At 43.7% G+C, this 20,262-nt stretch overlaps 1 protein-coding gene across 3 annotated transcripts; it reads left to right on the top strand.

The window, feature by feature from the left end:
• Positions 1 to 440: 440 nt before the first annotated feature.
• On the top strand, positions 441 to 12,290 carry dyrk3 (dual specificity tyrosine phosphorylation regulated kinase 3). Of its 3 annotated transcripts, none has more exons than XR_004897619.1 (7): positions 441 to 1,358; positions 3,413 to 3,522; positions 8,368 to 8,573; positions 8,714 to 9,017; positions 9,148 to 9,564; positions 9,652 to 11,032; positions 11,247 to 12,290. XR_004897619.1 is itself a non-coding variant. In XM_036002214.1 (7 exons), the coding sequence occupies exons 2-7, from the start codon at positions 1,205 to 1,207 to the stop codon at positions 10,381 to 10,383; spliced, it is 1,923 nt and encodes a 640-aa protein (XP_035858107.1). In that variant the 5' UTR covers positions 441 to 975; positions 1,171 to 1,204; the 3' UTR covers positions 10,384 to 12,290. The 3 variants fall into 3 exon arrangements, 2 of the variants coding, with proteins under 2 accessions (XP_035858107.1, XP_031178959.1); XM_036002214.1 differs by having other exon boundaries at positions 441 to 975; positions 1,171 to 1,358; positions 9,652 to 12,290; XM_031323099.2 differs by lacking the exon at positions 441 to 1,358 and adding an exon at positions 1,588 to 1,757 and having other exon boundaries at positions 9,652 to 12,290.
• Positions 12,291 to 20,262: the final 7,972 nt, after the last annotated feature.

The following is a 20,262-nucleotide window of genomic DNA, read 5'->3' as shown; positions in this document are numbered from 1 at the left end:
ATTTTTTTGCCATTTTAGTCAGCCTACAGTAATTGTTTCAACTCTACTTTTCCCCTTCTCAAACATGCATCTGTAAAATAATTGGCACGACACATACATTTTGATGTATACAAATGGTATGCTACTGTAGTGTAATCACTTTGTAGAGAATTTATTAACAAATGGCAAATAACCATTTTTTTTTAAATGCTTGCTCAACATATAAATGATACTGTTTTGACCCTTTAATGATTTGACTTGAATGATTCAACAGCCAGAAAATCTGGTATTCACCTTAACCGTTTACACTACTGGCTGTTGATAGCGCACATTTTAGTGTATTGCTTGAGCACACTCACATTGGCTCCTATGCAGAGCTCCAGGTGGACGCTGCGGGGCGCCCTTCTGCTCGATGTCTGGATGCTCGCTAAGCACCGCCCTGCTCCCTCCCTCTGTTTGCCTGCTGACTCCGGGCTCACTGAAGACGCCCTTAGCAACAACACACACACAGCTGCGTCGAATAAGATTCTCCTACCGCAGAGAAGACGGATTAAACAGTGCCGCTTTTATTGCACAGAGTACAGGTGAAGCTTTTCTGCGAAGGCGATGCTCCGGTTATTTCTGCAGCTCACATGGGGCTACCGCTAGCGAGCTAGCCTATTTTGGCTAGCCATCCCCGAAGACGAGCGAAGCGGCCCCAAGCTGTCCAGAAGGAGGACAATATCGTGGGGGTTCACCGAGTGGTAGCATTGCAGCTTGCTAACTACAAAGTCAGCTAACCGGGAATAAGCACGGGAATGGTGCTCTGGATCGACTCACTGTACCGACAGAGAAAGGCGAGGGGCACACGGGTCAGACCACCAAGCTGTAACATTTGGACTCAAACTATTTTTAACAGAGGGAGCGGCTGTCGGGCGGGCGAGTGTTTTTGTGGCTGTGCGAGCTAGCTGGCTAGCAAGCAAGGGAAACGACCCCCACCGCCTGCTCAGGTTTTTCAAACTGCAGCCAAGGCTAATGTTAGCCAGGGCGCGAGCAGCACGCTGAATACACAACTCTGTGGTTTTAATTTAATAAAAGGATAAATTACAGTTAAAGTCAAGACGAAAGTTAGCTATCCCCAAGGAAAAATAACTTGAGTAAACGTTAACTTCGGAAGCACAACTCAAGGGCTCTTGGATTTATTAAACACAAACGTTACTGATCCACGGCAAAGTCATTAACGTTAATGCTGTTAAGTTTGCTACGTGACTCTAGTTTGAATCTTTGTTTTCCACTTTTTTTATTCGGGATATTTTTTCGTCACTTCGGATGCTGGCATCACATATTAATTGCAATCATGATGATAATAAGCAGAAAACCAGAGGGCCCAATAGCAACAGGTAACCACAACAACGTGTTGCAGTCTTTGTCAGTAACTTACATTTGTTTCCTAAATGTTGTCATTTGACATTGATTTTGTTTAATGCAGATTAAAGTAAAACACACTCTAGCTGCCAGCGTGGCGTTAGTTTCTTGTTGGCATTTAAGGTTACAGAAATATATGTGCCTAAAATGGCTTTGATGACATTTTTTCCTTAGCTCCCGGGGTTTAAATGTCACGTTGTGTCATTCTGTCTCATTCACGGACATATGTCGCTGTCGTCGGCATTTCACAAGACGCGGGTTGTAAACATGTTTTCTTTTGCTTTGCAACTCCATATCGATCACGACGAGACTTCTGTCTGTGCATGTTTTGAAAGCCAAACCAGGAAGCTCTACGTTGTTTTTACGTCTTGTTCGTAAGCGTGTATTGTCTTATTAACGTTTGATAAGCCTTGATATTTATGTCGGCTACTTTTTTTTAACTGTTTTGTAATTTGTGTCCATGACTGCCATCGTTATTGTTTTAGAAGTATCACATTGCCTGAACTAGCTCAGTGCTGTGGAGATATGTTTGGCTACACCACCTATCTTTTCTGGGATAGGGGAAAACGCTCTGTCTGGTTTGTATTTCTTTAGACCAATGACAACTACTGGTCCTTGGCAGCGCTAAGCCCCATTGCGGGGTTAGCGAGAGGGGAGGGACATCGCGACATCAGTCTTTATCCCAGCAATGCACATCCGTTGGGCACTGACCTTATCTTTGTTTTCCTTTTGTGTTTGGGGCTGTAGCCATTTTTTAATTGGTATACCAGAAAATACCATGGGCACTATTTGATTATTTTTTTTCCTGATAAAGTTTGCTTGGGCAACAAAGTCAGATGCTTAGTTTACAGGAAGTGCTGAGTCCCCACTGAGTAATTAGGAGTTTGCAGAGGGCTAATGAGGCCTGTGCTTGCCTAATATTGTGTGGAGTCCTACTGCCTCTGTTTGCTGCCCGCTGTGCAGGTCTAATGCATCTGTATCCAGGCAGCAGGTCTAATCTGTCCTGGAGCTTGTCTGTTGACAAGCTAACGCAAGGGACATGGACTCTGACGCACCTGCACATGGTTACGACACTCTCAAGGGCTAGTCAGAGCGAACACCACCAAACCTGCCACCGTTTTGGACTTTTGCTAATGAGCTAACACAACACAATAGCTCTCTAAATGGCTCATGCTAACATGCTGCTCAGCATTTATTTCAGGCCAGCAGAGAATAATACTTCTTTTGCAGTGGCAACTTGTGGACTGTTGAGATGAACAGCCGGCTGATGGAGGTTTGTCATTTGAGTAACTGGCTTCCTCCTACAGTCCCAAATGCGCCCCTCATACATCTACTCTGGCTGTGTCATCTCACATTAGGTGTTTGGCTTGATGCCACAGAGTTGAACACACACACAGCACCCGCATCCTTCCATGTGGGCTCTATTTCTGAGCACACCTGGTGTGCGCACTACTGACTCGATCTGAATGGACAGATGGGCAGACGGAAAGATGCTGTCGTCACAGAGGCATCTGTTACCCCCATTAGGCCAATAATACCACTTGCAGCGCTAGCGATCTGGGACCCTAAGCCCTATCTAAGCTGGTCAGGTTGGAGCTTTGGCATTGGATACAATGTATTGGACACAATAGATGCAATGGATGTATCTGCTAATAATGGCCTTTTCACAGTAAATGTGGGTTAGGATGTTTTGGCAGACAATGTGCATCTCCACTGATCTACAGAGACCAGTGTTGTGCGGCTGTCCTGCTGAGGTTAGCCCTCAGGATATGTTGGGCCATACCAAATCATTTGTTTTAGTCTCAAGGTAGTCATTGGAACTGGTAGGTTGATTGACGAAATAATCAATTGGACTTTGCCTGGTTTGAACAAACAAAGGATTGTCTGCCTCTGTGGGGATTAGATTTGCGTTTTGTAGACGTTGCCTCGGAACGTCATCCTCAGCCATTATCCCGGAGTGTGTCTGTCTTGCAGATTTGATGATTCCACGTTATCACACTGATTCATTTGTTCCACTCTATTCATTCAGCACGCCATGGTGATGGTCTTTACGACTCATACATGAGGACAGACCACATCCTTAAAGACGAAGCGGATACAAACAGTCCGTCTGGGCTGCCCCCTATGCCCAAACACACAGTAAGTACATGCACAAACACACCCATATGCACAAAGCCCTATTTGCTGTTCTGGAGCACACTCTGTCTCTAGACGTCCTGTTCCTGAGAGAGGTTTTCCCCACTCATCCATGTTCCAAACCAATGCATTTGCACCCCTCCTTTCCTAAACCTAACCCTTCCTTCAGTCCAGATTTGCAGGTTTATCTCTTATCTCCAACCGGTGCAATTCAGTCAAGATCGTATACCCTTCAATGATTATAACATGATCATTTAAGTACTATTGATTTACTGCCTGAGAGGATACAAGTGTGTTGGCTGACCAAGTCAGATCAGCTGAAGTGAAGTAGCCATTTTGTGTCTGCTGCCAAAGTAAATGCAGAGATCCAACAGCAATTACCAGCCTTGTGAACTTTTATATTTTGAATGTGCAAAACAGTGCATTTCACAGTTCACAGGATGCAAATTTACCAAAGCACAGTATTTTGACATACTGTATTGTCTCCATTTGCTTGATACATGACTGCATCTGCTTGGACATTTGACAGAAGAACTAATCTCAAAAAGCAGTGTAGTCATGCATTATAGTGGGGTTTACGGCTGCGTATCGGTACTCGATATCTTTAAGGTATCGACCGATATAACCCAGTACCAAGTAGTATCAAAACTTCTCCAGTCAAACAATACCTGCATTTGATCCTTTTGGTACCCAGGTCTACACAAAAAATACTATTTGTATGGTTTTGCTTATAGCCAATCGCCGCAAGTGTTCTTTGATTTAATGCGACGTGTGATTAGCCCACTAGCGCAGCAGCTACAACCTATACACAGTCTGTGGCGTGGTGAAGCAGAGCGTGGCGTATTTGACAGAGTTGGCAGTTCAGTAGGGCTGAATGATTAATTGCATTTGCGATAATATCGCGATATGTTAAAACGCGATTTCCTAATCGCAAAGGCTGCGATTTGGTCACATGACTCGCGAGAGCAAATCAGTCTGCACTCCGCAGAGAAAGCATCAACTTAGCATGCTAGCGCTACACTGTACCTTGAGCTGATTTCTGTCATTCAAACAACTCTGAGTTGTAGTTTAAAACTTTTACAGCCATTTTAATAAAATGAAGGGTTTTATTCTGGTTCGAGTCCATACGTGCAGTTAATGGATACAGACACGCAGAACTGAAGGCTCGGTTGGCAACTAGCTCTGATTAGCGGTTAGCTCCGGTTAGCGGTTAGCTCCGTTATAAAGATATGGAGTGGAGGAGCTGCCACTGAGAGGGGTAACAACCAGACTCTGATAAATGACGTTCGGGGAGCTTTCACAGCAGCGTGGCCGCGGTGTTTCAACAGTTTTATTAGTACAGTTAATCCCACGGCAAGAACACCAGCAACTAGCTAACGCAACGATAGCCTCTCTGAACAAGTGCACACGGCAGCACGCAACTTCACGAGGGGGAGGGGCTGGAGGCAGCTCCTCTCTGTGAAAAATACACTGGTGTGTGTGTGTGTGTGTGTGTGTGTGTGTGTATATATACTATATGTTTACCTTTTTAACTGTCTAGTGTGTAATTGTGTTGTTCATACTATAAAATGATTTATTGTTTGTCTTTGTTGAATAATACAGAAGAAAAAGAGCATAAAAAAATAATCGAATCGCAATATTTGGGAAAAAAATCGCAATTAGATTATTTTCAAAAATCGTTCAGCCCTACAGTTCAGCGTGCCGAGATGCTCCCATTCACATGATGGGTATCGAAAGTAGAAAGTAGAAAAAAGTAAAAAATGTCCTAGAGGGGAACCTTTCAGCTATGTTTGCCTCAGGGTCCAAAATTAGCACCTGCCACTCACCAAATGCAGATACATTTTTACTTTGGTGAATAAATGAGGTCCGTAACCTTTGGCGGGTTGCTGAAATAGGCCTGCTTCACTACAAACTCATCACTACAACACGTTTGATTGACCACGTTTTGTTTTGCTTCAACTCTGCACACTGGTGGCTGCATGCAACGTATGATTATTAATAATTGATTGAGCCTTGCTGTCCACCATAGCGAGTTGAACTTACTTTGTCTAGCTCACTACCTGGCTCAAACACTAGTGGTACTGGTCGGGTACCACAGAGAAGAGTTTTGTGCCAACTGCAAAGAGAGTCTGCAAGTATGTGACGGCACATTGTCGGAGTAGATTATCCTAGCATTAAAAGAAAAAAATGAAGAGCACGGTGCAAGTACAGTTAAAAGAAGATTTACCATGAAGTGGCGTGCCACAGATAAGGGGGTGGGGAGAGATTGGCCTTTTAATGACAGCAATACAATGAGCTGGAGTGTTTTTAACATGATCGGATCGTATGCAGTTTTATGGCCGGTTGAAACATATTTTGGCTGAAACATTTTTTCAGTTTACCCGACATTGACGGATAGACCAAAAAGTACATTTTGGACCCCTGGTTTGCCTCTCTGAAAAGCCCCTTTGGCAGAAAATACACATCAATCAATAATACTCTACACTAGCACAGGAAAAAAAGGCTGATTTAATATATTGTAAAAAGATTTATTGGGCTTGAAAATGTGACCCACAAACAAAATCATCAACATTCTCAACCCCTCCTGCTCCTCTTCTATCTCGTGTAATCCGCCTATCAGTGTTGCTTGCACTTAGGCCTAGTTTTCTACTCTAGCCTTGTATTTCGTCCTTTGTATTTTCTGTCACGCTCAGAGGTAATATCCTCTGTTGAATGTGACAGTGGCTTGACCCAGTTCAGTGTGTTTTACAGTGCTCAGATTGGCCTTGTGCTCTATTAAAGTTATAAACTGATGTCATCCCTGTTCTTTTAGAGAAAATGACCAACTAATACAAATACATTGTAGTAGCACTTAGCTCTGGGTCGTAATACAACATTAATAAGACATCAGTTGACCATGATTTGCTGATGTGTTGAGTTGTGCAGCTCTGTGAATATGTGCTTGAGAGAAGAGGAAAAGCATACTTAGGCATTTCTCTGACAGCAAAGAGATTAGCTCTTCTCCATCTGTTGCACCATGCAGATTTGCTCACAGAGGACTCTTCACCCTCATATTTCTTGGTGCTGAGGAAGATGCACGCTCTCACAGTGGCTTTGATTTCCATCACTGATCAACTTTTTTTTAAATGTTTTTTTTTTTTTTTTGTAATCGCACCCTCTGTCCTGTCAATCAATAATCCATCACAGTTGATGATGCTCCACATGTAGAAAGCTTTGATTTTTAAGGCCAACAGTTGTGTCTGGGTGAAGCGGCTCAATCAATGACGTTCACTGTGTTTGTAGTACAGCTTTGGGACAACAGCTGCATGGGACCCTAGGTCAGCAGCAGGGCTGTTTTTAATAAGTTAAGACTATATGGTTACATGTATGGAAACCCATCCTGCATTCCACCTCTATTTTAGGACTCAAACATACAACCCAAACACACTCCGAGCTGAGTCCTCTTTTAGTGGAACATGTCAACGCCTAGGCTACTTTTAATGTACTTGTCCTTGTTGTGTTGTCTTTATCAGCTGACATGGTTTCAGCCATTGATCTGCTCAGCTGTGTGTACAAGCCGAAGCCAGAAGCTCCGCAGGGCAGCATAGCAATCTAATGGGCTAAAGAAAACATTCGGTCCGAAGTCCCTCACTGCCATTAAAATAAGAAGGGTTTCATGTGAAAGAGAGACAGCTAGACAGACCCAGTAAATATGGCTCTCCTGTGTCTGTATGTAGGAAGGCCACGATGAGTTTATGTCAGTGTGTATTAACAGCCACACTGCTTCTACAGTTTAAGAGTGTAATCTAACTTTAATGACTGTCATTTCCCTTGAGCTCCATAATCTTGTGGAGGGTTCTTTCCGCTGGTAAGAGAGAGAAGAGAGGGAGAGACAGAGAGCGAGAAGGAATGCATTCCTGGGGTTGCTTAAACAAAGTTGTTTTACTGGCAGGCGAGAGCTAGAGCTTTCCTGAAACTCTTCTAACCCTTCAAAGACAAATATGTTCAAAATGACATTAAAAAATGTACAGTGGTTTAGTCTAGATGCAATTCAATTGGAACTTAATTGCTGTTTTGTTCACATTGCAGTCATATTGACCACCAATCAAAATATTCAAATCCTTTCAAGAAGTTAAAAAGAGGGACTTTACACATTAAAAGATTATTGCATTGCTGAGCCATATATTGCTTATACCTTTTACCTAATTGTTAACAGCTAGCAAACAAACAAATAGGTGGGCATGTGGGTCATTTTGCATAAGTTATGGGTGGGGGTGGGCCTGTTACTCTTTTGAATTTCCTGCCAGACTGGATCTAAATCCAGTTGTGCTGGTTCACCTGCTGATTTCTGCTAATGGCTCACTGCTGGAGACTCTGAAGTTGGCTGTTGATATTAAGGCCTGTATCAAACAAAACCTGAGCTAGATCTGCTAACTAGCACATACTCATCACTCTTCTTTGCTTGCAAAACGAGCCTGAAAGACTCATTAACTCTATCTTTATGTTATTATATATCTGAAATATTATTATATCTGAAATATTGACATGATTCAGGCAACAAAGATATATTTTGTGCATGACCATGTTCAGTTGCCTCTCAGTTGAGGGCCTTGCAGGCTACAGTTAGCCCCTGTTGTGCACAATGTGTCACTAGTCAGTAGATGGACACAAAAGAGAGAGGTCCTCTCTTCACTCTATTGAATACATTCATGCAACGCAATAAACTACATGTCTTCCAAACAATGGAGTACAACGTGTACACCCTGTTCATAGACTGAAAAAGCTACAGTGGAGTGTTTACCAAATAGATTTTCCAGAAGCTTTCTTTTTGTCCATTGTCTGATTGTCTCTCTATTTTCCTTCTAATAGGTTGTCAGTAACAAGGCTGTAATGAGGGATCAGGTAACTGTGCGAGGTAGCCATCTGAAGGTCAAGTATCTGTATGAAGACTCCACCAACAACCGAAAGGTCAACGCCATAACCACAGCAACCACTCACAACAGTGGGACCACAGGTCAGACGCCCAGTAAACCTGCCCCGGTCTCCAGCCTCTCCAAGGAGCACAGTGTAGACAGGTGAGAAAGATGCACACATGAATACATCAAAATAACTTTAAAACATATTTCAAAGCATGTTAAGTGGCCAAAAACACATTTGCAAGTTGGAGGAACACCACTGCTCAACACCACTTTTCTGTCATGCTTGTTTGCCGCAGCACTGAATCCAGTAAGGGCTCCAGTGAATCCTCTGGCCCTCACGGAGTTGGGAATGGAGGCAACAGTGGGAAGCTGTGTGGCCCTCTCACTCCTGACCAAGCTCTGAGACTGTACCGATCTCAACTGACCAGCCTAGAGCAGACGGAGATCCACTCCTACCCAGACATCTACTTTGTGGGACCCAATGCCAAGAAGAGGGCTGCCGTCGCTGGAGGCAACAATAACTGTGGCTACGATGATGAGCAGGGTGGATACATTAATGTCGCCCATGATCACGTGGCTTACCGCTACGAGTTCCTCAAGGTCAGACACATACTGTATATGGTGAAGTGTAGGCTTTCACAATCACAGTTGAGTTCTTGTAAAGCTAACAATCTTGTCTCTCTCTGATGTATAGCTAACTCTTTATCTCCCTCTCTCTCGCCCTCTTCAGATCATCGGTAAAGGTAGCTTTGGCCAGGTGGCTAAGGTATACGACCACAAACTGCAGCAGCACCTGGCTCTGAAAATGGTGCGCAACGAGAAGCGTTTTCACCGGCAGGCACAGGAGGAGATCCGCATCCTGGAGCACCTGCGCAAGCAGGATCGTAATGGCACAATGAATGTTGTGCACATGCTTGAAAACTTCACCTTCCGCAACCACATCTGCATGACGTTTGAGCTGCTGAGCATGAACTTGTATGAGCTTATCAAGCGCAACAAGTTCCAGGGCTTCAGTCTGCCACTGGTCAGGAAGTTTGCCCACTCCATTTTGCAGTGCCTGGAGGCCCTGAGCAGGCACAGAATCATCCACTGTGACCTCAAGCCGGAGAACATCCTGCTCAAACAGCAGGGTCGCAGCGGCATCAAGGTAAGACACCTGGCACATTCGTGGGTGGCCCGCGAAGTCCTATAACAGGTTTACTACATTGATTTTTTCCTCTCTCGTCTCTGTCAGGTGATTGACTTTGGCTCCAGCTGTTTTGAACACCAGCGGGTGTACACCTACATCCAGTCTCGTTTCTATCGAGCTCCAGAGGTGATCCTTGGTTCACGTTACGGCCTTCCTATCGATATGTGGAGCTTCGGCTGCATACTGGCTGAGCTGCTGACTGGCTACCCCCTGTTCCCCGGTGAGGACGAGGGTGACCAGCTGGCCTGTGTCATGGAGCTGCTGGGCATGCCTCCGCAGAAGGTCCTGGAGCAGGCCAAAAGAGCAAAGAACTTCATCAACTCTAAGGGCCACCCTCGCTACTGCGGAGCCAACACCCTGCCCACTGGTGCCACTGTGCTGACAGGTTCTCGCTCCCGCCGCGGAAAGATGAGAGGTCCGCCAGGTAGCAAGGAGTGGAGTGCTGCGCTCAAGGGCTGCGAGGACCCCACCTTTACTGACTTCATAAAGAAGTGTTTGGACTGGGACCCCTCGTCTCGTCTCACCCCTAGCCAGGCCCTCAGACACCCTTGGCTGTATCGGCGCCTACCTAAGCCCTTACCGGGGACCGAGAAGAGCCAAGGGGCCACGGTGAAACGGCTCTCTGAGCATCACAGCACCTCCTTCCCTTCTATCCTGGCAAAAGGGGGGCCTGGCTTAGGCACCACAGCTGCCAACAACAAACTGAGGAGCAACATGATAGGAGATTCAGGGGAGGGCATACCTCTTCGCACGGTCCTACCTAAACTTGTCTCTTAGAGAGAGAGTCCTGTATCTCCTCTCTTCCACTTCTTCCTCCTCTGCACTCCTCAGGAGGAGTCAGAGTACAGGAGAAAGTGGAGACTAGGTTTTAAAACTCGTTTGGTTGTTCTTTTATTTGTTTTCCTACTGAGAGGTGTCGACACCCCAGTTCCTGGTTTTTAATATTAGCTGAACAGAGTGTGAGAGAGAGACAATAAAAGAAACACTCAACACAAAAAAAAAAAAAAAATGTTTTTATACAGCGGATTTCCTTGAGCGGCTGTGGAGTTTCTGTATACAGCCATTGATGAGGTTTGATTTAGAAAACGCTTAATAAAAACGTCCTCGTGTGAGTGGACAGCTTCGTAAATGAGTAAATGTTTTTAACCTCAAGTGAGTGGTGTGATTAAGCAAAACAGACTCAAGCACACCTGCACTGTCACTTGCCTCACTTCACACTCTTTCCAAACACTCAAAGAGCGCCACCCTTTCTTGGGAAGTGTTTATTGTATGAGTGAAACTTGAAAAGGGCTACAGAGATTACTCTTATCACGTTAGAGTTAGCAGCAAGCAAAGATTTGTTCAGCCAACATAATTTAATAGAAAAAAAGAATCCTGCATCATGTGCGATTGGCATTATGTAGTGAAGAATTATGAAAAAAAAAATGTAGCAACAGGTCTTCACTTCTTTGTCTTTTTTTTTTTTTACCTTTCCTGATACCTGGTGCTTGCATGTCAGCTCAGTATGTGACGTTAGTATGTGTGTGTGCTTTGGCTTCGTGGTGCTACTGTGGGAGAGAGGGCGTTAGCCAACCTATTTACAGTCCCCTTTGCTTCCCAACTCCCCCTTTTGAGTGAAAATAATGGGGGGGGGAGGACAGTAGCTCGAACTGTCACAAAGGTGTCACCATCACACTCAGTACTTCACAAACTGAGCCTGCCGTGTGAGGCTGACACACAAAAACTGATATATATATGAGAGAGAGAGAGATAGAAAGTTGGCTGTGGAAAGTTAAATTTGTATGAATGTCACCTGTCCATGCCCCATAATTGGCTGCTGTGGTTGTTGGCAGTGGTGCATTAATTCTAATGGAACAATAGTGCAAGGTGAGATAGATCATGGGATAAAATGAACACCGGTATGTTTAATATGAGCCAAGATGTTTTTTTTTTTATTTCACGGGGAGGTGTAGAAGAGTTGACAGGACGGGCCAGTGACAAAGGCGGGTTTTTATGGTACTGAAGAAAGAAGTGTTTCTCAGGGAGACATAACTTGATACATCCCTTAAGCTTATATTAACTGTGTTCCACTTACAGTCCCCTGTCCCAACTATGGATGAACATGCATGCAGTTCAGTCCACTGAGAGCGAGAGAATGCATATACGAGTGTGTCTGGGAAGGGGGTCTGCATGCTCCACAATCTGACCTAGATTCTCTCTCCTCCCCCCCACCATCTCTTTCTCTCTTGTTTTCTCTCACTCTTGTCTCATGTAGGCCAGGGAACCTCTTAAACTCACACATTTATAGTGAATTACGGTGCTGTCCAAAACACACAGACACACACGTCAGGTGCACGTTGTATGGACCACATCGCTCAAAGAGTTAATTCTCTCGCCCCTCGTTTCCCAAGTGAATCTGTCAGGATTTTCTACTGTTTTTTTTTTTTTTTTTTATAGAAGTGATTTCTATTCGCTATTCAGTCCAGAATATCAGAGGATGTAAAACACAAAAGCGTAAAAAGAGAAAGCATTATACTGTCATGTTGTACCTAGTGGTGTGCGTTAGTAGGAGGGTGTTTGGTGTTCCAGCATGAAATCACAACCTGTTATCAGACTGAGTGACTATGAGAAGAGAAACTGTACAGTAACCAAATGAAGTTATAATAGTTTCTTTTTCTAAAGAAAATAAAAATGATTAACTGAAATGTGCTGCTCTGGGGTGATTTCTGTTTTGAAACTGCCTAAATTACACTATTAAAGCAAAGGTGGATTTTATCAGGTGAAGCAAACATACCCTTTTTATGTCAAGATCGGCCAAATCCTAATTAGTATGTGCTGTCCACAGAGCGCCAAATAAGATTTGCCCATGATTTTTTGTTTTAATCTGATAAATCTCTCAGTTCTGAGGAAAGCTCTGTTTTGTTTTCTGGGGATTTTTGCAGAGATAGTGAGAGGAGGCATTCCTCATTTGTCATCGAACCTCAAGCTCTTGTAACCAGTGGTTACAGTGTTGTTGTTGCTATGTGACACCTGGGGCCTGTGTCATGAAACAAAAGTGCATCTCCAGACAGCCCCTGGTTCAGTCGGTACGGGGAATCACTATAAAGTGAGTTGAATTTCAGTCTGTGATTAGGTTACAGTTTCAGAAATCACTGATGAGTCAGTGGCCTGTGACACAACTTAGAGGCAGCAGGTTATACTGACACTAGTCTGTATCCTCAACGTTCCACTTCCGGTATTGCTCTGTTGCCGACAGAAATTCTGTCGGATTTCACTCATTTAGGCAGGATAGCCGTTGCCTTGGGCTTCCTTTGTGTTGGCGTTTTAAACTCCAGTCGATTTATGAGGACTATGGTTAACCTTTTCTCAGATCTCTGCAGGGTAAATAAAACAACTTTTGAACGTACTCATGTTCCACCAAAACAAGTTCCTTCCCAAGGCTATTTTGTAGCGGCGCCACGGTTTTCCCCTTTGCCTAGCACCGCCCAAGACGATTGTGATTGGTTTAAAGAAACTGCCAATAAACCATCCCGGAATGCTGTGTGGACTCGCCAGACCCTTGTCCGCAGTGCTGTGAAGGAAGGTCTGGCAAAGCGAGACTATGACACAAATGTGTTATTATGCACACCATGAAAGTCCTGAAGAACACAGAATAAACTTAACGTCACATACATACAAGTAACATAACGTGTGAAGATTCCCAGTCATGGTATATCTAGATGTGCTAAGTCAAAGGCCGCATTTGCCTTTTACTGACAGCAAATAATACTTCAATTTGCATCAGATGGCAGGTGTCACAGCAGGGTAGACACAGCTGCAGCTCATAAAATTAATGGCAGGTACAGATTATTTACAGTGACTAAGGAGCAAACACTGGCAATATTATTGTTGGTTCATAGCTGCAGCTGCATCTTCCCTGCTGTGACGTGTGAAACGGGTGTGTTGGGTGTGTAATGATGTCTCTTCCAGTCAAGAAGTGAGCTGAGATTCCTAGCATTGACATTTTAAGAAATATAAAGAGAGCTGGACATCTATTGTGACAATTCTGGCACATATTGACTCCCTGTGCAGTTCTCTTCAACTAGGGTCTTATGGACCAAGTTAGGTGGCAATTTGCACTGAGTAGAGCCTAAAACAACTATTTAAGTCCACCTCTACATTAAGGAGGGGCTCCTTGCAGTCAAATCAGTCCAGTGTCTTTGCTGCTTTGATGCTGCCCATCATACCACCTAATCTGTCCTGTGTCCCATCTATGGGTAACAGAACAGATGTACTGTATATCTGTGGGAGCACCACCAGAAATACTCCTGGGAAGCGAAGAGTGGGAGAAGATTGATGATGACTATCCGGTGATAATGACGGTAGACTGATCATCTCCTCTAACGCTAGTGATTCATGGGTGTTTACACTCGCAGGCTGGTGCCCCGAGGGAAGAAAAACGTCGCTATACACGCAACATGAAGAGGGAGAGGAACCGGTTGAGCAACATCGCCTGCTGAAGAAGACACGAGCGAGTTGGCGTTTGGTGAGTGGGTGGTTGGGTATGTGTAGGGGAATTTAACCCAGGTGTTTCGTGTTTTCCTGGTCTTGAAAACATGATTGATGCTTTGTGGTAAAAATGACGTAGGTATCATTAGTTCTCACCAGCCTGGGCGTGGCTCACTCTTTCCATCAACAGTCAGGTGTCAGTGTTTAATTGAAGAGACAAACAAGTAGACAATGTATCAATGGTGGCAGAGATTCTCCTGTTTTGGTGAGCTTAATGGTCATAATTCAAGATTTTCCTTTTCAGTTTATATGCATGACTTTCTTTCAAAAGTTGTTTTCTAAATTATTCTCTCTGTCTGTCTGTCTTTCTCTCTCCTCTTTCTATTAATGTAAAAGCAGATTAGATCAATCCCATTAGACACCAATCCAGTCACCTCCGACCATATGGTCTAAAGCTCATACGTCCCTACATCCCCTTGGCACACTGACTTCTATTCCCCACACACATTCGATGCTGTATCCTCTCCTCGCTCCTACATACGAGAACAAGTCTAAGCCTTCAGACCATATTGAGCCGCAGCAGGATTCTGGTGGTGAGCGTGGACGAGGTGTGGCAGAGTGGTGACAATTCTCTGATTACCATGAAGGTTGAGAAATCTTCACCTGCTTGTTCCTTTATGTTTGGCTTAAAGTGTACAACAACTCTCCATTTCCTTTGTGTTCTTGTTGATGTTGTTATGTAGATACCTGTGATAGATGTGATCAGTTATATATTGTTCCTGCAGTCAGCTGTCATAAAGACACTTTGTTTGAGTGGAATCGTGTGCCAAATGCTCCATTTTCATTTCCCCCATATACTTGTTGCTATGCAGATAGTGTTGGTTTTATCCATCCAGTTTTTTTGGAAATATGTCTCTGAGATTTCTGCATCCATCCCATTAGTGAATAGAATCAAGCAACGTAACTGATAAAATATGTCTTTGGTAATTTAGGCGAACCAACCCTTTAATTTAATGTTTTTACCGGTTTACCTAAATTACTGGCTGTGAGTTTTGGTATTTTTGCTTTAATTGGAAGCATAACTACAACCAAAGTTGCCAAAATTTAGAATTGAACAGATTGTAATCAAACACAACTTTGAAATTCATTGATCCTTTTTTTCATTTTAAGAGCCTCTAACAGTTTTCTGGGCGATGGAACCAAAAACAAACAAAAAAGCTATAATCTGGCAGTTTGAGGACATAAATCTGCATGATTGATACTTACATTGCTTTAAATATGTGTATTTAATTTCTACTATAAAGGCTTTAAAGTGTCAGAAATATGCAAACTTGAACTTTGTACTTTTCTTTGTTCTTCCTACAGCAGACATACTCAACCTGTATTTAGGGATGTGACAGAGTGCCTGGAAAAAGGATGATTTGCTGGCAGTGCTTATATGTTTTGTTTGTTCACATATTTGCCTGTTATAGAATATTCTTAACGTGGTTTGTTTGATGTCACTGAGCTCTGTCGTGATCCACCAGAGGAACTCGTTTTGTCTGGACCTAAGCTTCAACCAGAATAGTGACTCACCATTTCACAGCGCTCCAATGCAGGGTCCTCTGTGCTTTAAGGCGCTGACACACCAACCTGATTATCGGCCGTTGGACAGTCTGGCGAGGTCAGTGACTCGAGTCTGTTCGGTGTGTTCCGTGCCGTCGTCAGTCAGAGGAGCCGTCGGCGTCCATTTTGGCCGATTTGACTTGTAGAATCGGCCAGTGGGCAGTCGGACTCAATGACCAATCTGATTGGTGGAGTGCTAGCCCTTGACTAGCGAATCAGTGCACGAGAAAACCGGAGCTGACAACGCCAGTATTTTCTTATTACTAGCCATCGTATTTTCTTCCTTTCAGCGAGTAATGACAACAACGATCCTTCTTGACTACTATCAACACTCTCTGATGAAAACAATGACTGACGACAGCGTGCTCTGTGTTTACTAGGTCTAGAGAGATGTTCCGTCATTTCCGGTTTTCATTTTTTGGGCGACAATACAGATTAGGGCTGCCTGCTGTTATGGAGACATATTACGTCTCGCGCACGCGCAGAACGTATGCTCAAGTTGGCGTCCCTTCGGTGTGTTCAGAGGCACTTTTTTGACCTCGGGGAGCCGACTGATCAGTCTGACTGCCTTTTCTGCAGACGGTTGGCCGACGGGTTGGTGTGTCAGAGCCTTTACTTCTCCATTTACGCAAGCCTTTTTTTGCTTGATATTGGAACGGACAATATAATACTCTCTCATCGCACACACACACACACACACACACACTATAAACACTGGGTCACAGAGTGCAGACACAATCCAGAGCTATGTGTGTGTCGTCTGGCTTTGGTCCACTGGGACAGCTGAGGTACAAACCGGGCAATGGAAGCAGCAGGAGAATGTCACATTAGTCCCCCCCCTGTTGCACCAACACACACAGAAAGAGAGACAACACATGTCCCCACATGCACAAAAGCAGACTCCAGCCTACTGTTCCTTACTCATATACACACAATGACACACTCACAGCTGAGCGCACACTAGTCACACACACAGAAATGCAGAGCTGAGCACATGTCTACACAGGCTGAACAGATGCAGATCGTTGGGAGAGGTGGGGTTGTGCTCCAGGAACATTTGCCCACCCAACCCAGCAATCTACATTCCACACGGACTGCAGGGTAGAAGAGCTGTGCAGTTGTGCATGCTCCGGGATTTTCTTTGCAAAAGGCATTTTGTTGGGACCTTTACTGGTTGAAACCTGATCTGCCTTTCTGTTCCTACAGTAACCATATTCACAGCCTGCCTATGCAGCCCCCATATTTAGGTTTTCAGTTTCCTGTCTTGTTTACATGACCCGGCAGGGCCACAGTTGGGCCTGAAATAGAAGATGAATCATCCCCTGTCTACAGAGATGAATCTGACTGTCTGTCTGTTTCTCTATATGTGCATGTGTTTATCTGTGCATAAGTTTGCATATGTTTTCATGGTTGTGTCTTTCTAGTTCTCTTATAGCCTCAAGGTAGCACCTCTGCATAGCAACACTCTGGGAAGAAGCTCCAAGGGCACATCAAAGCTATCAATATCTGTAAAACCCACCTACTCAAAATCTCTGTGGAGGTTATTTTCCACACTCTGCTCTTCTTCCACTGTATAAAAGGAAGAAGTAGATCAATAGCCTATATTTATCATAAAACATGTATTGTTGTGATTGATTGCATTATAATTACCCATGACTATAACTGCATTTTTGCACATACTGTATAAATGCCCTACTATACTGTACAAAACCATTCAGCCATTTGACAATTGTATTAATTTCTGAACCATATCAAGAACAAACCACAGTGCAATATTACCACTGGAAGCTATTCACCTAGCAGCGCCCAACTACTGTCCTTAAACACGTTGTTTTCTGTTATGATTGATGATGATTCTACATGTTATTCTTCCGCTCTCTTCCTCACACACACACACACGCACGCACACACACGCACACACACACACACACACACACACACACACACACACACACACACACACGCACACACACACACAAGTCCACTCCCACACTGCCAAAGTTACAGTATGTTCTGATGGGCAGGGTGAGGCTGTCCACTTTAAACATCACTGTGATGTGACAGTAGCTTTGCCACTGCAATGCTGCAAGTGATTCTAAGAGACTTGGGACAGTCTGGACGCTGTTGTCACAACCTTTTTGTTGCTGGGTAAATTGTATATTTATGGTTAGTTTCAGGTTTCACAGAGAAGACAGGACAACCTGGTAAATGTTTGGAGTTTGGGAGACAGTCATGTGCTATTGTGAACCTTGGCCATTGTTGCTAAGCTACCTTTACTTTATCTCTCCTTCTTCAGGGCTCAGGGCAATATGTTACTTCACATTAACTGAGCTACTTTCAGGGGATTTGTAAACCAAGGGAATTGCATTTGTAAAGCAAAAAGGCAAAGCAAATACAACATGCAAATGTCTGGTACTTGCCTGTCCCTCCAGATTTGTGTTTGAATGTGTGTATGTGCATGACACAAGCTCATGTGCTGTGTCTGTGTGAGTAAACAGACTCATCAGTTTTTTTATCACATGCTTTATCTTGTTGTGTACTTTTACTGGAACTGCACTGTACAAAATTCAATGTACTCAGTAAGAGCAAAGAATTCTGTGAAATTGCCATTTTGTGCTACTGTTGGTCAATAAGAACAACAATTTAGTGTGCTCCAGTCAGGCCATCTTTACTTTGAATGTTCTTATAAGAGACAGTACTTCTCCAGCAGTGGGTACTTGGTATGTCAATTTAATGCCGATTACAGTAAATCTAGTTTGAAGATGAAACACTGCATTACTTTGTCATAAGGGACAAAAGCTTCATTGAAATGTTCCCGGAAGGCATTAAACAGCATGTTATATGGTAATGTTTGCAGAACAGAACCAGGCACCAGTAGTGTACACAGTGGATATGTATATTTTTATTTGTGTGTGTGTGTGTGTTGGGGGGGGGAGGGTCAGCCCCATTGGCCTTATTCTCTCCGATGTCCTCTTTCTCTCATCCATCCCTCCCTCTCCTTTGTAGCAGCTGCTCGGTGAATTGTTGTCCTAAGAGCTTTTTCCATGGCAGTGTGGAGAGCCAGTTCCCGTCTGCTACTGACAGGAAATACGTTGACCTGCTGAGGAAAGGAGAGGAGAGGAGAAAAAGGCTTCCTTTGGCAGACAAATCACACTTTGCACGGTGGATTCTTCTTTTCCTTTTTCTGCCCGTCTGTCTTTCTGTCTGGCACTCACGCCCCCACATATACTCTGAGGGGGACTGAGGAAATGTTTGAGCACAGCCCATCAGCTGGGCATCAATAATTCAGTCTTTCTGCACTGCGTTAATGTTATGTTTCACTGGTGGATATATTAAGACCTGGAGTATGCTGTTGAAAGGAAAACTGGCTGCTTTGTAAAACATTACAGAATTATTCAGAACAGACAGAAACACTTTGGAAGTGCTAAAAGAATAACATCACAAACCCAGACGTACAATGGCTTTTTTTTTTGGGTCTGTTTTTACTTACAGGCCTCCAGTGTTAAAGGAGTAGTTTCAACATTTGAGAAATACCCTTATTTATTTTCTATGCTGTGTTCACACCAAGCGAAGCAAGTTTTCATCTCGCATTATGATGCATGCCCAATATACACTGCCAATTCGTATAAACTCGCATCCGCCCTGCTCCGCCTGTTGCTTGGTTTGCATCGCCAGGTATGTCAGCATGCTTTGTGCAGCAAATCAGTCGCTTCACATAAAATGAATAGAGTGCAAATTGTGTTGCGTATAGTGGGCATGCACTGTTATTCACATAAGGTTGACTCGGTTTGTGCTGAATGGGAGGAGGGGCTCCATGTATAGACCAAATCACTGTGACGTCACACTACCACAAAAATCACTTGACAAATGGCCATTGATTTAAATCTGGACATGTAAAATTGGCAAACTTGTTTATTTCTATTGTAATTTTCAGCCGTAACTGTAGTGTTTAAAGATATATAGTTAAATGTGGTGGTCCAACATATCTAACATTTTTGCTGGGCTTATTTTCTGTACTGACTGCTAGTTTTGGGTTGTGTCATTTGCTAAATTAGGTCTCCATTCTAATGTTAGTGCAAGTGTTGAAATATAAAAGCATCAACCATGCATTTCTTTCCGCCTTAAACAAAAAACAGTCGAGTCTGGGTTCAGCGCATCAGTCAGAGGTGCACTAATCCCGGTGACAGCAACAATAATTTTGTCCTCCATTTCGGACGTCAGGAGAATCTCAACGTTGATAGGCTTTCACGACAAAGAGTTATGCAAAAATGCAAAATTTGCGTCACCCTGGGTGAATTTCCATCTTTTCGGCATGTTTTCATTGACTTTAAATGCTATCGCGCTGCACAAAAAAACTTGCTTCGCATTTGGTGTGAACATACCATTAGATGAGATGATTAATACCACTCTCATATTTGTCCATTCAATACAAGGCTACAGCCAGCACATGATTAGCTTAGCACACAGACTGAAAAACTGTGAAACAGCTAGACCCTCTCTGACCAACGGTAACAAAATCTGCCTACCAGCACCTTTTGAAGCTCACCTATGTTATATATTGTTTGTTTAATGCGTACAGAAAAC

The sequence above is a fragment of the Sander lucioperca genome, chromosome 6, assembly GCF_008315115.2.
Source record: "Sander lucioperca isolate FBNREF2018 chromosome 6, SLUC_FBN_1.2, whole genome shotgun sequence".
NCBI classification, from domain to species: domain Eukaryota; kingdom Metazoa; phylum Chordata; class Actinopteri; order Perciformes; family Percidae; genus Sander; species Sander lucioperca.
The sequence above is the reverse complement of the archived record's forward strand: the minus strand, read 5'-3'. Positions and strand labels throughout refer to the sequence as shown.